General features: G+C 38.6%; 2 protein-coding genes across 6 annotated transcripts in view; one reads left to right on the top strand and one right to left on the bottom strand.

The window, feature by feature from the left end:
• Positions 1–19,655, bottom strand: part of BBS9 (Bardet-Biedl syndrome 9) — a 591,615-nt gene that overhangs the window by 551,841 nt on the left and 20,119 nt on the right. For 3 of the 5 annotated variants that reach the window (XM_037837046.1, XM_037837048.1, XM_037837049.1), the window contains exon 2: positions 2,650–2,772. The exons of 1 other annotated variant lie outside the window; for it this stretch is intronic. In XM_037837046.1, the coding sequence (XP_037692974.1) occupies positions 2,650–2,761 (112 nt within the window). In that variant the 5' untranslated portion in view covers positions 2,762–2,772. Of the gene's footprint in view, positions 1–2,649; positions 2,773–10,885; positions 10,918–19,655 lie in introns of those variants that run through there. One more of the 5 variants, XM_037837047.1, reaches the window with a different exon arrangement.
• LOC119534573 (double homeobox protein A-like) lies at positions 3,150–3,726 on the top strand. Its single transcript, XM_037837051.1, has one exon. It carries the CDS (start codon positions 3,153–3,155, stop codon positions 3,687–3,689), a length of 537 nt encoding a protein of 178 aa, XP_037692979.1. The 5' UTR covers positions 3,150–3,152; the 3' UTR covers positions 3,690–3,726.

The following is a 19,655-nucleotide window of genomic DNA, read 5'->3' as shown; positions in this document are numbered from 1 at the left end:
AGAATCTAATTCAGAGATTGACTCTTTGGGTTTTATATTATAGTCACAACTGAGTTCACAGACGTCCCAGTTTATTATGTAAGAGAAAAGAAAGACATTAATCAGAAAGAGTGGGGTTAGGACAGTTATAATGTGGTTACAGAAAAGAGTTTAGAAAGCATGGAAAAGTAAATCTCCAGGCTCTCCTAAAACACTCCCTACTGAGCTTCCCATGTATCATGTTATGCCCTATTTCTCATGTTTTGCTCACAAAATAACCAAGATTTAACCTCAATCTCACGGAAGTGAAACAAACAAATAGAAGTGTGTGTATGCTGCAATGTGGTATCCTGGATTTAAATAGGTACTACAAAAAGGAAATTAGCTGGAAAACTGGTGAAATTCAATTAAGGTCTGTAGTGGAGCTAACACTATTGCACCAGTGTTAATTTACTGGCTTTGATCATTGTTCTTTGGTTAACTGTTGAGTTGTTAACATTAGAGAATCTGGGTACATAAGAACTCACTGCACTATTTTTGTAACTTTTCAGAAAGTGTTAAATTATTTCAAAATTATATGCAGAATTCTGAGTAGAAAGGAAAGAATTAAAGCCCAGAAGGAACTGTAAAAATACATAATTTATATTGACAAAAATCTGGGATAAAATTATGGGAACAGTTCACAAAGATGGGTAGGATGAAATTGGGCTTAATTTATTGATTTGGATGCTTTCAACGAAGATTCTACGTTCACTGCACTAGATCCAACAGCTGGCCACCCTTTTAACAATTTGCTGGTTTAGCTCGTGCAAAACTGAACCAAATGCTTGCTCACAGCAGATTACACTAAAAGTCCAGAAAACCCCATTAGAGATAAGAATCCTGGATTGGATATATCATATACCTTATGATATACCCAACTCCCCTTATTCTGGCCTCCAATATGGTCTAGAAGTCTCTGCTTTCTCCTTAGCCATGAGTAACAAATTGGTCATGGAAGCATGGAGATCCCTAAAAAGATCTGTTTAAAAACTTTAAAGGTTGCCCTTTATAGACAAGTAATATTAGTGGTTTGAAAATAAAATGAAAATAGGATTCTATCTCAGGGACAGGAGGAGGGAAGGATGGCTATGCCCACATGATAACAAGTTAACCCCCAGAAGCAAAATGTGTATGGCTGTTAAAATAGGCAGCAGGACTGTTACAGTAAGCAGATCTCAGATAACAGGCTGATTCTCACAGCTCTCAGGGCTTTTTTGTCAAAAATGCAGATACCTGAGCCCCATACCCAGAGAACAGGATCTTGTAGGATCTTATGGGAATAATTATCCCAGATAGTCCAATGCAGGCAGTACAGGCTTTGAGAAATAACGATCAATGTTTTCTTTCTTGTTGGGACGCACATACGTAATGATTTTTGTAGACCATACTTGGGAAAACAAGGAGAGTGCTCACAGCTGGCCACAAATTGGGGTGAAGCAATATCTTAGCATATCGGTAACCAGACGGTGGCACTCCAGTTGGAGAACTCTAATAGAAATGGATGGGTGAGCAGTATGTTATTTAGACAATAAGTATAGTTTCCAACCAAGCTGAGCATTAGATAAACTGGGCAGAAGTGGGTTTTAAATTGTTCTCTCTGGCAGGTATTTTTATGGTATTACTCTTTTGTGGTGCCAAATAGTGGAAGAACCATAAGTTTTAACAAACAGTAGAGCAGAGGGCAGGGCTGACACTTTTGAGGAACCTCCCAAGTTCACTCTCTGAATAGAAGGCCTTCCTACCACTCTAGGTGGGAGGGCAGAGCCCATACTTTCCTTCGAAATGATTTAGGAGGTGCTCAGTGCAGTTTAGTACCTCCTGCTCTTCTGCTCCTCTTTCCCAATATAATGTTCCCATTTCATTTTTTTTTCCTAGGTTCTACTGTTTTCAGTATAGGAAAAGAGAAATAGAAATAAGAAAAATATAAAGGGACAATTTTTATATACACTGATTAAAAGACTGGTTATAATAAATTTTATTTATAAGAGATCAATCTGGATTGCAAACAAAAAAAAATCCTCATGACTGTAAATTATTGAAACCAAATATAGATTTCAAATAGCAATGATATGGAATTAAAATGTATTAAAGACACTAAAAAGAAAAATAAAGATACAAGGAGGGGCAGATATGTATGAATAAGATAAGATGTTTTTAGGAACAGATTTAAAAAAGGAATCCATGATTTAACAATGGTTTAATACCAACAAATAAAGATAGCATAATTTCTGCACTTGGGTATGAATGGCTTTCAAATCGAAGAGGAAAAGAATATAATTTGTCTTGGAAATAATATCTCAAAAAGAAAATTTTTTAAATTCAAGATATCTTTACTAGCTCTACCTTACAAAACCTAATTTGCAACAAATGAAAACAAATAAAGTGATGCCTTATATATTTCTATGAATTCCAGCAAATAATAGAATCAATACAAACCTATACCTCTCTAGAGAAGATAGAACTATATTTATCAGTCTGCTACCTAAATAATAAGCAAAACTACCTTCAAAATTAGGGCATGGTTATGACCATTTAAGTTCTATAAAGTATATATATTTTAAAAGGGAAGTCACTTCCTTTCATCTCTGGAAAGCAGTGCGCCAAGATACATGGTCATAAATTGCTTACCTTGTCCATTTCTGCTATTATCAACATCAGCCAAACACAAACAACCTTGATCAAATTCTTCTTTTTCTCCCAGAACAGTAGACCACCAATCACGGGCTTTAAATAAAGACATTTTCTTTCTCTCTAAAAAAAAAAATTTATATATATAAGAAAAACCCACTTCACACCATGAATTAATGATCTCTGAAGGCACAGCAAATAAATAAATCTTGGACACCTTTAAGAAGAATCATACTGCATTAACTTTAAGTTCTTGTATTTTGTGGACATATGTGAAACTACAAATCCAAAGGGCTGGAAACATTTATTAGATATTTTTGAACATCAATGTTTAGTCAGACTGAAAAATTCTTTAATTCTGTTGGGCTAATTCTCTCTTCTAGGACATTTAGGAAAAAACTGCACAAAGTTACAAAAAAAAAAAAAAAAAAACAACATATTCTTAAAAGGTTTAAGATTCGACTCCTAGGCACAGGTTTCAACAACCAGGAATCTCTTTCAACATGGCCCAGAACAACTCCGCAAACAACATGATCGCTACACACCAAAGGCGCAATCGCACCAAATTCACAGCCGACCAGTTGAAAATCCTCATCAACACCTTCAACCAAAAACCTTACCCGGGTCATGCCACCAAACAAAAACTTGCTTTAGAAATTAACGCTGAAGAGTCGAGAATCCAGATTTGGTTTCAGAATCGAAGAGCTCGACAGTCATTCCAGAGAAGAACAGAACCCGAGCAGGCCTTGGAATCAAGCCAGGCCCACAGGCAACACCTCCCTGTGGAGAGTCAAGCTACTCTAGATAGACGGTGCCGCACCTGCTATACATCTTCCCAATTACGCACTCTCATCAAGGCGTTCAAGAACAACCCTTACCCTGGGATTGATTCCAGAGAACAGCTTGCTAAAGAAATTGGGGTTCCAGAGTCAAGAGTCCAAGTTTGGTTTCAAAACCGAAGATCTAGATTATTTGCCCAGAGAAAAAGAGAACCTGATGAGATCTTAGAACAAATACAAGACAAGGGGCAAAATCCCTGAGATGAGAAGGTTCACGGCATAGAAGCGACGCAAAATATCACCAATCTCACTAGCAACTGTTTTATTTCTCTGGAACCAGAATGAGGGGGCACAGAAACTAGTTCAGTGTATCTGATATCATCATCCTGAGCCCCAAATATTTCTCACTCTTGCTGGGATGCACCCTTCCTCTGAGACTGCAAGTTGAGCATTCTGGAAATGTTAAGCAAGACTTCGGGGACAGAGATGGGTCCAAGAGGCTCTCCACAGCACTACTGACCCAGCCTGGACCCAGAGTTCAGCAGAGCTGAGGACAATGAAAATAAAATGCATACATATCATTTCATAATCATCTCAGTAATAATTGATTCAGGCAAAAAACATCAATGTATGTAAAAATTTCAAAGTGAATGTTTTATGAAGAACAAGATATATATTGTCTCAAAGAATCTACACACAGGTTACTTATTAATTAAAAAAGGAAAACTGATAAATTTGCAATGGAAAAACCTGACAGATTCCACCGTGACCAAGTGCACGATATTCACTTTACCAACAGTAATACAGACTGACATGAGGTGCCGCCTGAAATGAAGCATCTAAGACGCAATATCCCTTCTGTGGTTTTACTGCCAGAAGTGCTCATGCTTAATTTAATCATAAGCAAACAGCAGGCAAAATTGAGTGACATTCTGCAAAGTTACAGACCTGTACTCAACAGTGGATTGAATAATTGCAGTAAGGTTGGAGAGAAAGTGTTCTAACTCAGGAAGTCTCCTGAAGAGTTATCTTCTATATGTAGCATTTATATGGGGAAGGGACACAAAAACAGAGACCTGTTTATGTCTAAAATTTCTCTCCAAAGATGCTCAAGAAACTGGTAATGTTAGTTATCTCTTGGGAAGAGAGGTGGAAAATTGAAATGGGAAATAGAACTGTTTTTTCACTTTGATATATGTATTTTTTTACTTGTCGTACCAAATAGTCAGCTCAAAATATCTCAGTTTAATCACTTCCAAGTATACCATTCATTCACTGGCATTGATTCTATTTGCAATATTGTGCTGCCATCACTAACACCCATTACCTCAACTTTTTCATCACCTCAAAGAGAAACTGCACCCATTAAGCAATAACTCCCCCTCCCCACACCTTCCTCTTCCCCACCTCCTGCTGCCGTGGTCACTGGTATCCTTTAATCTACAACTGTTGCTGTGAAGTTTGCTTATTACAGGTATTTCATATAAACTATATCATACAATCAAAAAAAAAAAAAAAAAAAAAAAAGGTTTAAGATTCAAATTCTAACAGCACTATTTAGCAAAATGCCTGTCTTCTCATCCGTTTTGTCTGTGGAAAGACTGCAATATCCCCTGCCTCAAAAAAAGAGTTGCTGAAAGGAGCAAATGAGATCAAATTCATCAAGTGACTAGCACCAGAACTGGAAGATTATAGGTACCCAAAAAAGCATTCATTTCCTCTCTTTCACTCTCAGTGTAGAAGGGCAAGATGGAATAGGGAAATTCACATTTAAAAAGAACCAGGAATTCTTTCCACTTTTTGGCTACAATGAATGATGCTCTTATGAACATTGGTGTATAAATATTTATATGAACATGAATTTTCAGTTCTCCTGGGTATAAATCTAGAGGTAGAATCGCTGGTTCTCATAACTCTTGTTTAATTTTTTGAGAAACTGCAAAACTGTTTTTCAAAGCAGTCACTCTCCTGATTCTGAGACTTATCATTTCCAGACATTTCTTTACACTGTGCTAAGTGTTATTATTCCTAAACAATGTATAGAAATGCTTTCTGTGTTTTTAAACTTAATGTAAACGGTTTCATTTACATTATGCATATCCTGCATCTTACTTGTTTTGGTCATCATGGTATTTTTAAGATTCATCCATGCTGACGCATACAACACCAATTCATTCACTTTCACTGTGGTATCGTATTTGGTTGTATGACTATACTTCAGCTTATTTGTCTATTTTCCTGTCAATGGACTCTACTGGTCAGAGTAAATAATAGCTGCTTCAATATAAATCCCCAAACACCATAATAAAATTTCATTTCTTAAAAAATAAATAAATAAATAAATAAATAAGAACCAGGAGATGAATAGGGCAACCAGCTACCCCACTTTGTCCAGGACTGAGGGGAGATTCCTGGGATATAGGACTTTCAGTTTTAAAACCAGGACATTCCTGGACAAAGCGGAACCAGTTGATCACCCCACTGGTGAAACTCAAAGTCTTTAGCTTCATTAATAATTTTGATTAATTAACTGTAAGGGAAAACTGGGTATGGAGTAAACAAGAATTCTGACTATTTTTGCAACTCTTTTGTAAATCTAAAATTATTTAAAATTTAAAAGTTAAAAAAAAAAAACACCACAGAACTGGGCTACAGATCCATTTCTATCAATAACCACTTGTGTGTGCTCAGGTCACTCATATAACCTCTCTGTGCTTTGACTCCTCATCTAGAATGAAGATTCAACAGCCCTGCTTACCTCTGGGTTATTGATATGGTGGGTGTGAAAGCACATGGGACCTTTTAAATTGCAATACAGCATCACATGCTCTGGGATTCTGAAAGAGTTCATTTATCTAACATAAATGAGGCTTTCCTTCACATTATACTTACTTTAATAATTGGAATACACTTTTTTTTAAAATGTAGCTCACGAGGAAGGACAAGATGGTGGCATAGAGAGCTGTGGAATTTAGTTAGTCCTTAGAGCAACTAGTAAATAGCCAGGAATAACTAGTAAATAGTCAGGGACAACTGTTGGGGGACATCTGTGACTGAACACACATTGTACATCAGCCTGGAATACATGGAAAAGCTGAGATCGCAGCATAGAGCTATAAGTAAACCTAACCAAACTGCGGAGCTGGCATCCCCACATCCCCCACCAGGATGGCAGGCTGAGCTGAAACATTCCCAGTGGGAAAGAGAAGCAGGTTACCTGGAGTGAGAGAAAGTAACTCAACCAAGCTCCAATTACAGTTTTAATTAACAAATTTGGACTACTGAAAACAAGCTACAAGCACAGATAAACCTGGAGCAAGCAGGAAAGGAAACTCAGGTTCCTCCCGGCAGAGATGAAACAGGGCTGACAGAAAACAAAACAAAACAAAAATAAATAATTGAAAGCAAGTTTTTGGAGACAGCTGAGCTCAGAATATTGGAAAATGGCTGTGTCCCAAGAAAGGGGGACAGAAAACCGGGTATCAACACCAGTTGACGGGCAAAACTGGGAGTATGGGAACTGGCTCTGAAAAGAGGCTTTCTCTCTTTTTCCTCTTTTTTTTTTTAACTCTTATCCTAAGTAGCTCATTAGACAAAGCCTCAGGCATTTTCAGTTGTCAGCACTGGCCCAGGCAAGAGTGGAGATAACAGAGTCAGAGAGACAAAGGAGGAATTTGAGTATAGAAAATAACTCTTCCCTAAGAAAAGGGAGGTGGAACCCAGTTCAAGTGGCTGCCATCCCTCAGAGAATTCAGACACCAGGGCCTGGAAGCAGGGGGACGGGAGTATCAGAAACAACTTAAGCTTGGCTTCTGACAACCTCAGTCCCTAGTCAGGAGAGAGTCTGCTGAGAATTAAAAGAACCATGCCTCTTTATACCAGTGGGGAGCTATAAGCTGACAAGCACCACCTGCTGGACAGGATAGGAAAAGCACAGAGTCTGGAGGCCTCACAGGAAAGTCTTACAATATGCTTGGTCTCACCCTCAGAGAAACCTGATACTGAATAAAGTGTCCTCCTGAGACCTGGGCACATCTGGTCTGGGAAAATCTGACTGGGATAATCAAGGAAACCAGATCCCTAGACAACAAAAAATTATGAATAACATTAGGAGAAATGAAGATATGGCCCAGTGAAAGGAACAAGTTTACACTTCAACTGAGATACAGGAATTGAAAAAACTAATTCTTGATCAAACAAATCTTCTAAATCAATTGAAATATCAAATCAACAAGTTGATGGAAGATATGGCAAAACAGATGAAGGATATAAAGAAGACATTGGGCGAACATAAGGAAGAACTCAAAAGTTTGAAAAAAACAATTGGCGGAACTTATGGGAATGAAAGGCACAATACAAGAGATGAAAAACACAATGGACACATACAACAGCAGATTCAAAGAGGCAGAAGAAAAGATTCGTGAATTGGAGGACAGGATGGCTGAAATCCTACATACAAAAGAACAGATAGCAAAAAGAATGGAAAAATATGAGCAGCGTCTCAAGGAACTGAATGACAACATGAAGCACATGAATGTATGTGTCATGGGTATACCAGAAGGAAAAGAAAAGGGAAAACGAGCAGTAACAATAGCAGAGGAAATAATCATTGAGAATTTTTCATCTGTTAAGAAAGACATAAAATTACAGCTCCAAGAAGCACAGAGTACCCCAAATAGAACATATCCAAATAGACCTACACCAAGACATGCAAAAATCAGATTATCAAATGTCAAAGACAAAGAGAGAATTCTGAAAGCAGCAAGAGAAAAGCAATCCATCATATACAAGGGAAGCTCGACAACACTGTGTACAAATTTTTTAGTAGAAACCATGGAGGCAAGAAGGCAGTGGTATGATATATTTAAGATAATGAAAGAGAAAAACTGCCAACCCAGAATTCTATATCCAGCAAAACTGTCCTTCAAAAATGAGGAAGAGTTTAAAATATTTTCAAACAGACACTCAGTTTGTGAACAAGATATCTGCTCTACAGGAAATACTAAAGGGAGCACTACAGACAGATAGGAAAAGACAGGAAAGAGAGGTTTGGAGCACAATATCAGGTGATGGTAGCACAATAACATGAGTACACTGAACAAAGGATGACTGTGAGTATGGTTGAAAGAGAAAAGTTAGGGCACAAAGGACACCAGACGGAAAGATAGAAGATAAAGACTAGGACTGTATAATTTAGTGAAACCTAGAGTAGTCAATGATTGTGACTAAATGTACAAATATGTTTTTACATGAGTGAGAACAAATGAATGTCAGCTTTGTAAGGTGTTAAAAATGGGGTGGTATTGGGGAAAAAATACAATCAATGCAAAGTAGAGTCTATAGTTAACAGTAAAACTGTAATACGCTTCCATTAATTGTAACAAAGGCAATATACCAAAGCTAAATGTCTATAAGAGGAGGATATAAGGGAGGGGTATGGGATTCTTGACGTTGGTGTTGTCTGACTTTACTGTTTTTTATTTTAATTTTACTTTTTCTTTTGTTGCCTTTTAGTTGTCATTTTTTTCTTTTTCTTTTTCCTTTTTTTTGCCTCTTCCTCTTTTTTTTGTGGAAGAAATGGAAATGTCCTTATATAGATAGTGTTGGTTAATGCATAACTATTTGATTATACAGGGAACCACTGATTGTTTACTTAGGATGGAATGTATGGTGTATGAATAAAACTGTCTAAAAAATAAACAGAGGGACACAAGTGCTGAAGAAAAAGTTGAGAAAGGGACGTACCTAATCACCGTTGGTGGGGAAGTACAATGGTGCAGCCCATCTGGAGGGCAGTGTGTTGGTTCCACAGGAAGCTAACCATGGGGTTGCCATATGGTCCTGCAACCATTATTGAGTATATACTTGGAAGAACTGAAAAGAGGGACATGAATGGACATTTTCACAGTGGGGTTTATGGTGGCAGTATTCACAATTTGCAGTGGATGGGGTGGCCTAAGGATACATTGACCAATGAATGGGAAGGTGAACTGTGGTGTATATACACAATAGAATATTAAGTTGCTACAATAAAGAGTGAAGTTGTGAGGTGAATGGACATTAAGGACAGTATATTGAGTGAAATAAACCAATTATGGAAAGAAAAATATTATAATGCCTCACTAATATGGACTAACTATAATGTGCAAATTATGAGAATTGAGTCTGAGAGCACAGGTTATCAGGGGAAGGCTTATTGTAAAGGTTCCTCGATTGTAACTTACAATCTTGGTTATTTCTAAATTCTGAGATGCTGAGCTCTTTGGGCATAACCTGGTCAGTCTCTGGAACTTTGGGTATCTGTGTGACACCTGAGACTCAGAGCCAGAGTCTGGCAGCCATGAATGTCAAAATCACCCCATACAGCAAATGTTAAGGAGTCTGAAAAAAAGAGTTCAGACTTCAGTTAGAGATATGAACAAAATGGACTTGGTTAGGACTAAGGTAAATGAGACTAAAGGGTAAAGGATGATATTGATGGTGTTTTTAAAACTTCAACTTGTGTGAGACCAAAGGAAGAGATGTTTATTATGTGCAAAATCTATATTTTTTGTAACACACTATATAATTTAACTTGTATAGTCAGTTTATTCAAATAATATAGTTACATGGAATATTGACTAGGGAGTGAAATCTGATTGGTTTGTACAGTTTAGTGTGAAGCCCCAATACATCCCAGAGTAATTTTGGCAGAGAATAAAAATATATTTGCAAAGCCTCCTTGAGGGACTGGGAGAAAATGTGGAAAAATTAAATTTCCCCACCTGGGGAATTAATGACATTCTCACAGTCATTGGGGGCTACCAATTTAGAAGGCCGAGCCCTCAACCTTGGGGCTTGTCCCTATGAAGTTTGTTACTACAAAGGAGAGACTACGCCTACTTAAAATTGTGCCTAAGTGTGACCCCTAGAGAACCTCTTTTGTTGCTCCGATGTGGCCTCTCTCTCTAAGCCAGCTCTGCAAGTAAACTCATTGCCCTCCTCCCTAAATGGGACATGACTCCCAGGGATGTAAATCTCCCTGGCATCATGGGACATGACTTGTGGGGATTAGCTTGGCCCTGGCATCATGGGATTGAGAAAGCCTTCTTGGACCAAAAGGGGGAAGAGAAGTGAAACAAAATAAAGTTTCAGTGACTGAGAGATCTCAAATAGAGTTGAGAGGTCATTCTGGAGGTTATTCTTATGCATTACATAGATATCCCTTTATAGTTTTTAGTGTATTGGAATAGCTAGAAGGAGACAGCTGAAATTGTTGGACTGCAACCCAGCAGCCTTTATCCTTGAAGATGATTCTATAACTATATAGCTTATACTATGTATTCTAGTTTGTTAATGCTGCTGGAATGCAAAACACCAGAGACAGATTGGCTTTTATAAAAGGGGGTTTATTTGGTTACACAGTTACAGTCTCAAGGCCATAAAGTGTCCAAGATAACACATCAGCAATCAGGTACCTTCACTGGAGGATGGCCAGTAGTGTCCAGAAAACCTCTATTAGCTGGGAAGGCATGTGGCTGACGTCTGCTCCAAAGTTCTGGTTTCAAAATGGCTTTCTCCCAGGATGTTCCTCTCTAGGCTGCAGTTCCTCAACAATGTCACTCTTATTTGGACTTGGGGTATTTGTCCTCTCTTAGCTTCTCCAGAGGAAGAATCTGCTTTCAACAGCCGTCTTCAAACTGTCTCTGTAAGCTGAGGCTCCTCTCTCGGTTCCAGCGCATTCTTCAAAGTGTCCCTCTTGGCTGTAGGTCCTCTTCAAAACGTCACTCACGGAGGCGGGGCAAGATGGCAGACTGGTGAGCTGTATGTTTTAGTTACTCCTCCAGGAAAGTAGGTAGAAAGCCAGGAACTGCGTGGACTGGACACCACAGAGCAATCTGCGTTTGGGCATACTTCATACAACACTCATGAAAACGTGGAACTGCTGAGATCAGCGAAATCTGTAAGTTTTTGCGGCCAGGGGACCCGCGCCCCTCCCTGCCAGGCTCAGTCCCGGGGGAGGAGGGGCTGTCAGCTCCGGGAAGGAGAAGGGAGAACTGCAGTGGCAGCCCTTATCGGAAACTCATTCTACTGATTCAAACTCCAACCATAGACAGACTGAGACCAGACACCAGAGAATCTGAGAGCAGCCAGCCCAGCAGAGAGGAGACAGGCATAGAAAAAAAACAACACGAAAAACTCCAAAATAAAAGCGGAGGATTTTTGGAGTTCTGGTGAACATAGAAAGGGGAAGGGCCCTGAGGCGCATATGCAAATCCCGAAGAAAAGCTGATCTCTCTGCCCTGTGGACCTTTCCTTAATGGCCCTGGTTGCTTTGTCTCTTAGAATTTCAATAACCCATTAGATCTCTGAGGAGGGCCCGTTTTTTTTGTTTTTTTTTTGTTTGTTTGTTTTGTTTTGTTTTGTTTTGTTTTTTAATCCTTTTTTCTTTTTCTAAAACAATAACTCTAAGAAGCCCAATACAGAAAGCTTCAAAGACTTGCTCTTTGGGCAGGTCAACTCAAGAGCAGAATTAGGAGAGCTCTGAGACAAAACGCAATAATCCAGTGGCTGAGAAAATTCACTAAACACCACAACTTCCCAAGAAAAGGGGGGTGTCCGCTCACAGCCATCATCCTGGTGGACAGGAAACACTCCTGCCCATCGCCAGCCCCATAGCCCAGAACTGCCCCAGACAACCCAGTGTGACGGAAGTGCTTCAAATAACAGGCACATACCACAAAACTGGGCGTGGACATTAGCCTTCCCTGCAACCTCAGCTGATTGTCCCAGAGTTGGGAAGGTAGAACAGTGTGAATTAACAAAGCCCCATTCAGCCATCATTTCAGCAGACTGGGAGCCTCCCTACACAGCCCAGCAGCCCAGAACTGCCCTGGGGGGACGGCACTCACCTGTGACATAGCACAGTCATCCCTCAACAGAGGACCCGGGGTGCACGGCCTGGAAGAGGGGCCCACTTGCAAGTCTCAGGAGCCATACGCCAATACAAAGGACTTGTGGGTCAGTGGCAGAGACAAACTGTGGCAGGACTGAACTGAAGGGTTAGACTATTGCAGCAGCTTTAAAACTCTAGGATCACCAGGGAGATTTGATTGTTAGAGCCACCCCCCCCCTCCCTGACTGCCCAGAAACACGCCCCATATACAGGGCAGGCAACACCAACTACACACGCAAGCTTGGTACACCAATTAGACCCCACAAGACTCACTCCCCAACTCACCAAAAAGGCTAAGCAGGGGAGAACTGGCTTGTGGAGAACAGGGGGCTCGTGGACGCCACCTGCTGGTCAGTTAGAGAAAGTGTACTCCACGAAGCTGTAGATCTGATAAATTAGAGATAAGGACTTCAATTGGTCCACAAATCCTAAAAGAACCCTATCAAGTTCAGCAAATGCCACGAGGCCAAAAACAACAGAAAATTATAAAGCATATGAAAAAAACAGATGATATGGATAACCCAAGCCCAAGCACCCAAATCAAAATACCAGAAGAGACACAGCACCTAGAGCAGCTACTCAAAGAACTAAAGATGAACAATGAGACCATATTACGGGATACAAAGGAAATCAAGAAGACCCTAGAACAGCATAAAGAAGACATTGCAAGACTAAATAAAAAAATGGATGATCTTATGGAAATTAAAGAAACTGTTGACCAAATTAAAAAGATTCTGGACACTCATAGTACAAGACTAGAGGAAGTTGAACAACGAATCAGTGACCTCGAAGATGACAGAATGGAAAATGAAAACATAAAAGAAAGAATGGGGAAAAAAATTGAGAAAATCGAAATGGACCTCAGGGATATGATAGATAATATGAAACGTCCAAATATAAGACTCATTGGTGTCCCAGAAGGGGAAGAAAAGGGTAAAGGTCTAGGAAGAGTATTCAAAGAAATTGTTGGGGAAAACTTCCCAAATCTTCTAAACAACATAAATACACAAATCATAAATGCTCTGCGAACTCCAAATAGAATAAATCCAAATAAACCCACTCCGAGACATATACTGATCACACTATCAAACACAGAAGAGAAGGAGCAAGTTCTGAAAGCAGCAAGAGAAAAGCAATTCACCACATACAAAGGAAACAGCATAAGACTAAGTAGTGACTACTCAGCAGCCACCATGGAGGCAAGATGGCAGTGGCACGATATATTTAAAATTCTGAGTGAGAAAAATTTCCAGCCAAGAATACTTTATCCAGCGAAGCTCTCCTTCAAATTTGAGGGAGAGCTTAAATTTTTCACAGACAAACAAATGCTGAGAGAATCTGCTAACAAGAGACCTGCCCTACTGGAGATACTCAAGGGAGCCCTACAGACAGAGAAACAAAGAAAAGACAGAGAGACTTGGAGAAAGGTTCAGTACTAAAGAGATTCGGTATGGGTACAATAAAGGATATTAATAGACAGAGGGGAAAAATATGACAAACATAAACCAAAGGATAAGATGGCTGATTCAAGAAATGCCTTCACGGTTATAACGTTGAATGTAAATGGATTAAACTCCCCAATTAAAAGATATAGATTCGCAGAATGGATCAAAAAAAATGAACCATCAATATGTTGCATACAAGAGACTCATCTTAGACACAGGGACACAAAGAAACTGAAAGTGAAAGGATGGAAAAAAATATTTCATGCAAGCTACAGCCAAAAGAAAGCAGGTGTAGCAATATTAATCTCAGATAAAATAGACTTCAAATGCAGGGATATTTTGAGAAACAAAGAAGGCCACTACGTACTATTAAAAGGGGCAATTCAGCAACAAGAAATAACAATCGTAAATGTCTATGCACCCAACCAAGGTCCCACAAAATACATGAGAGAAACACTGGCAAAACTAAAGGAAGCACTTGATGTTTCCACAATAATTGTGGGAGACTTCAACACATCACTCTCTCCTAAAGATAGATCAACCAGACAGAAGACCAATAAGGAAATTGAAAACCTAAACAATCTGATAAATGAATTAGATTTAACAGACATATACAGGACATTACATCCCAAATCACCAGGATACACATACTTTTCTAGTGCTCACGGAACTTTCTCCAGAATAGATCATATGCTGGGACATAAAACAAGCCTCAATAAATTTAAAAAGATTGAAATTATTCAAAGCACATTCTCTGACCACAATGGAATACAATTAGAAGTCAATAACCATCAGAGACTTAGAAAATTCACAAATACCTGGAGGTTAAACAACACACTCCTAAACAATAAGTGGGTTAAAGAAGAAATAGCAAGAGAAATTGCTAAATATATAGAGACAAATGAAAATGAGAACACAACATACCAAAACCTATGGGATGCAGCAAAAGCAGTGCTAAGAGGGAAATTTATAGCACTAAACACATATATTAAAAAGGAAGAAAGAGCCAAAATCAAAGAACTAATGGATCAACTGAAGAAGCTAGAAAATGAACAGCAAACCAATCCTAAACCAAGTACAAGAAAAGAAATAACAAGGATTAAAGCAGAAATAAATGACATAGAGAACAAAAAAACAATAGAGAGGATAAATATCACCAAAAGTTGGTTCTTTGAGAAGATCAACAAGATTGACAACCCCCTAGCTAGACTGACAAAATCAAAAAGAGAGAAGACCCATATAAACAAAATAATGAATGAAAAAGGTGACATAACTGCAGATCCTGAAGAAATTAAAAAAATTATAAGAGGATACTATGAACAACTGTATGGCAACAAACTGGAGAATGTAGAGGAAATGGACAATTTCCTGGAAACATATGAACAACCTAGACTGACCAGAGAAGAAATAGAAGACCTCAACCAACCCGTCACAAGCAAAGAGATCCAATCAGTCATCAAAAATCTTCCCACAAATAAATGCCCAGGGCCAGATGGCTTCACAGGGGAATTCTAACAAACTTTCCAGAAAGAACTGACACCAATCTTACTCAAACTCTTTCAAAACATTGAACAAAATGGAACACTACCTAACTCATTTTATGAAGCTAACATCAATCTAATACCAAAACCAGGCAAAGATGTTACAAAAAAGGAAAACTACCGGCCAATCTCCCTAATGAATATAGATGCAAAATCCTCAACAAAATACTTGCAAATCGAATCCAAAGACACATTAAAAAAATCATACACCATGACCAAGTGGGGTTTATTCCAGGCATGCAAGGATGGTTCAACATAAGAAAATCAATCAATGTATTACAACACATTAACAAGTCAAAAGTAAAAAATCAATTGATCATCTCAATAGATGCTGAAAAAGCATTTGACAAAATCCAACATCCCTTTTTGATAAAAACACTTCAAAAGGTAGGAATTGAAGGAAACTTCCTCAACATGATAAAGAGCATATATGAAAAACCCACAGCCAGCATAGTACTCAATGGAGAGAGACTGAAAGCCTTCCCTCTAAGATCAGGAACAAGACAAGGATGCCCGCTATCACCACTGTTATTCAACATTGTGCTGGAAGTGCTAGCCAGGGCAATTCGGCAAGACAAAGAAATAAAAGGCATCCAAATTGGAAAAGAAGAAGTAAAACTGTCATTGTTTGCAGATGATATGATCTTATATCTAGAAAACCCTGAGAAATCGACGATACAGCTACTAGAGCTAATAAACAAATTTAGCAAAGTAGCGGGATACAAGGTTCATGCACATAAGTCAGTAATGTTTCTATATGCTAGAAATGAACAAACTGAAGAGACACTCAAGAAAAAGATACCATTTTCAATAGCAACTAAAAAAATCAAGTACCTAGGAATAAACTTAACCAAAGATGTAAAAGACCTATACAAAGAAAACTACATAACTCTACTAAAAGAAATAGAAGGGGACCTTAAAAGATGGAAAAATATTCCATGTTCATGGATAGGAAGACTAAATGTCATTAAGATGTCAATTCTACCCAAACTCATCTACAGATTCAATGCAATCCCAATCAAAATTCCAACAACCTACTTTGCAGACTTGGAAAAGCTAGTTATCAAATTCATTTGGAAAGGGAAGATGCCTCGAATTGCTAAAGACACTCTAAAAAAGAAAAACGAAGTGGGAGGACTTACACTCCCTGACTTTGAAGCTTATTATAAAGCCACAGTTGCCAAAACAGCATGGTACTGGCACAAAGATAGACATATAGATCAATGGAATCAAATTGAGAATTCAGAGATAGACCCTCAGATCTATGGCCGACTGATCTTTGATAAGGCCCCCAAAGTCACTGAACTGAGCCATAATGGTCTTTTCAACAAATGGGGCTGGGAGAGTTGGCTGTGCATATCCAAAAGAATGAAAGAGGACCCCTACCTCACCCCCTACACAAAAATTAACTCAAAATGGACCAAAGATCTCAATATAAAAGAAAGTACCATAAAACTCCTAGAAGATAATGTAGGAAAACATCTTCAAGACCTTGTATTAGGCGGCCACTTCCTAGACTTTACACCCAAAGCACAAGCAACAAAAGAGAAAATAGATAAATGGGAACTCCTCAAGCTTAGAAGTTTCTGCACCTCAAAGGAATTTCTCAAAAAGGTAAAGAGGCAGCCAACTCAATGGGAAAAAATTTTTGGAAACCATGTATCTGACAAAAGACTGATATCTTGCATATATAAAGAAATCCTACAACTCAATGACAATAGTACAGCCGGCCCAATTATAAAATGGGCAAAAGATATGAAAAGACAGTTCTCTGAAGAGGAAATACAAATGGCCAAGAAACACATGAAAAAATGTTCAGCTTCACTAGCTATTAGAGAGATGCAAATTAAGACCACAATGAGATACCATCTAACACCGGTTAGAATGGCTGCCATTAAACAAACAGGAAACTACAAATGCTGGAGGGGATGTGGAGAAATTAGAACTCTTATTCACTGTTGGTGGGACTGTATAATGGTTCAGCCACTCTGGAAGTCAGTCTGGCAGTTCCTTAGAAAACTAGATATAGAGTTACCATTCGATCCAGCGATTGCACTTCTCGGTATATACCCGGAAGATCGGAAAGCAGTGACACGAACAGATATCTGCACGCCAATGTTCATAGCAGCATTATTCACAATTGCCAAAAGATGGAAACAACCCAAATGTCCTTCAACAGATGAGTGGATAAATAAAATGTGGTATATACACACGATGGAATACTACGCGGCAGTAAGAAGGAACGACCTCGTGAAACATATGACAACATGGATGAACCTTGAAGACATAATGCTAAGCGAAATAAGCCAGGCACAAAAAGAGAAATATTATATGCTACCACTAATGTGAACTTTGAAAAATATAAAACAAATGGCTTATAATGTAGAACATAGGGGAACTAGCAATAGAGAGCAATTAAGGAAGGGGGAACAATAATCCAAGAAGAACAGATAAGCTATTTAACGTTCTGGGGATGCCCAGGAATGACTATGGTCTGTTAATTTCTGATGGATATAGTAGGAGCAAGTTCACAGAAATGTTCCTATATTAGGTAACTTTCTTGGGGTAAAGTAGGAACATGTTGGAAGTTAAGCAGTTATCTTAGGTTAGTTGTCTTTTTCTTACTCCCTTGTTATGGTCTCTTTGAAATGTTCTTTTATTGTATGTTTGTTTTCTTTTTAACTTTTTTTTCATACAGTTGATTTAAAAAAGAAGGGAAAGTTAAAAAAAAAAAAAAAAAAAAAAAAACAAGGAAAAAAAAAAAAGATGCAGTGCCCCCTTGAGGAGCCTGTGGAGAATGCAGGGGTATTCACCTACCCCACCTCCATGGTTGCTAACATGACCACAGACGTAGGGGACTGGTGGTTTGATGGGTTGAGCCCTCTACCACAGGTTTTACCCTTGGGAAGACGGTTGCTGCAAAGGAGAGGCTAGGCCTCCCTATGGTTGTGCCTAAGAGCCTCCTCCCGAATGCCTCTCTGTTGCTCAGATGTGGCCCTGTCTCTCTAGCTAAGCCAACTTGAAAGGTGAAATCACTGCCCTCCCCTCTACGTGGGATCAGACACCCAGGGGAGTGAATCTCCCTGGCAACGTGGAATATGACTCCCGGGGAGGAATGTAGACCTGGCATCGTGGGATGGAGAACATCTTCTTGACCAAAAGGGGGATGTGAAAGGAAATGAAATAAGCTTCAGTGGCAGAGAGAATCCAAAAGGAGCCGAGAGGTCACTCTGGTGGGCACTCTTATGCACACTTTAGACAACCCTTTTTAGGTTCTAAAGAATTGGGGTAGCTGGTGGTGGATACCTGAAACTATCAAACTACAACCCAGAACCCATGAATCTCGAAGACAGTTGTATAAAAATGTAGCTTATGAGGGGTGACAAGGGGATTGGGAAAGCCATAAGGACCACACTCCACTTTGTCTAGTTTATGGATGGATGAGTAGAAAAATAGGGGAAGGAAACAAACAGACAAAGGTACCCAGTGTTCTTTTTTACTTCAATTGCTCTTTTTCACTCTAATTATTATTCTTGTTATTCTTGTGTGTGTGCTAATGAAGGTGTCAGGGATTGATTTGGGTGATGAATGTACAACTATGTAATGGTACTGTGAACAATCGAAAGTACGATTTGTTTTGTATGACTGCGTGGTATATGAATATATCTCAATAAAATGAAGATTTAAAAAAAAAAAAAAAAAAAGACATAATGCTGAGCAAAATAAGCCAGGCACAAAAAGAGAGATATTGTATGTTACCACTAATGTGAATTCTGTGAAAAATGTACAATGTTTTATACTGTAGAATGTAGGGGACCTAGAGATACCAATTAGTGGAGGGGGAATGATAATCTAATAAGAACAGATAAACTATGGAGGGTAATCTCAATGTTACGGGAATGCTCAGGAATGATTATGGTTTGTAAACTTTCTTGGATATAGTAAGATCATGTTGGAAGCAATAGAGTTATTTTAGGTTTTTTTTTCTCTTATTCCTTTGTTTTCTTAGGGGTTGTTAATTTTCTTGGGGTATGGTAGGAACATGTTGGAAGCAATGTAGTTATTTTAGATTATTTGTTTTTCTTACTCCTCTGTTTGGACATGGTTTATTAATTTTCTTGGGGTATGGTAGGAACATATTGGAAGCAAAGTAGTTATTTTAGGTTACTTGCTTTCCTTAATCCATTGCTTTGTTTGAAATGTTGTGGGGTTTTTTTGGTTGTTGTTTGCCTGTTTGTTTTTAATTTTTTGATAAACAAAGTTAAAAAATTGAAAAAAAAATCAGTAGAAAAATGGGAGTAAAAAC

The sequence above is a fragment of the Choloepus didactylus genome, chromosome 5, assembly GCF_015220235.1.
Source record: "Choloepus didactylus isolate mChoDid1 chromosome 5, mChoDid1.pri, whole genome shotgun sequence".
Lineage (NCBI taxonomy): Eukaryota > Metazoa > Chordata > Mammalia > Pilosa > Megalonychidae > Choloepus > Choloepus didactylus.
Note: the sequence above shows the minus strand (reverse complement) of the source record. Positions and strands in the feature narration are given on the sequence as shown.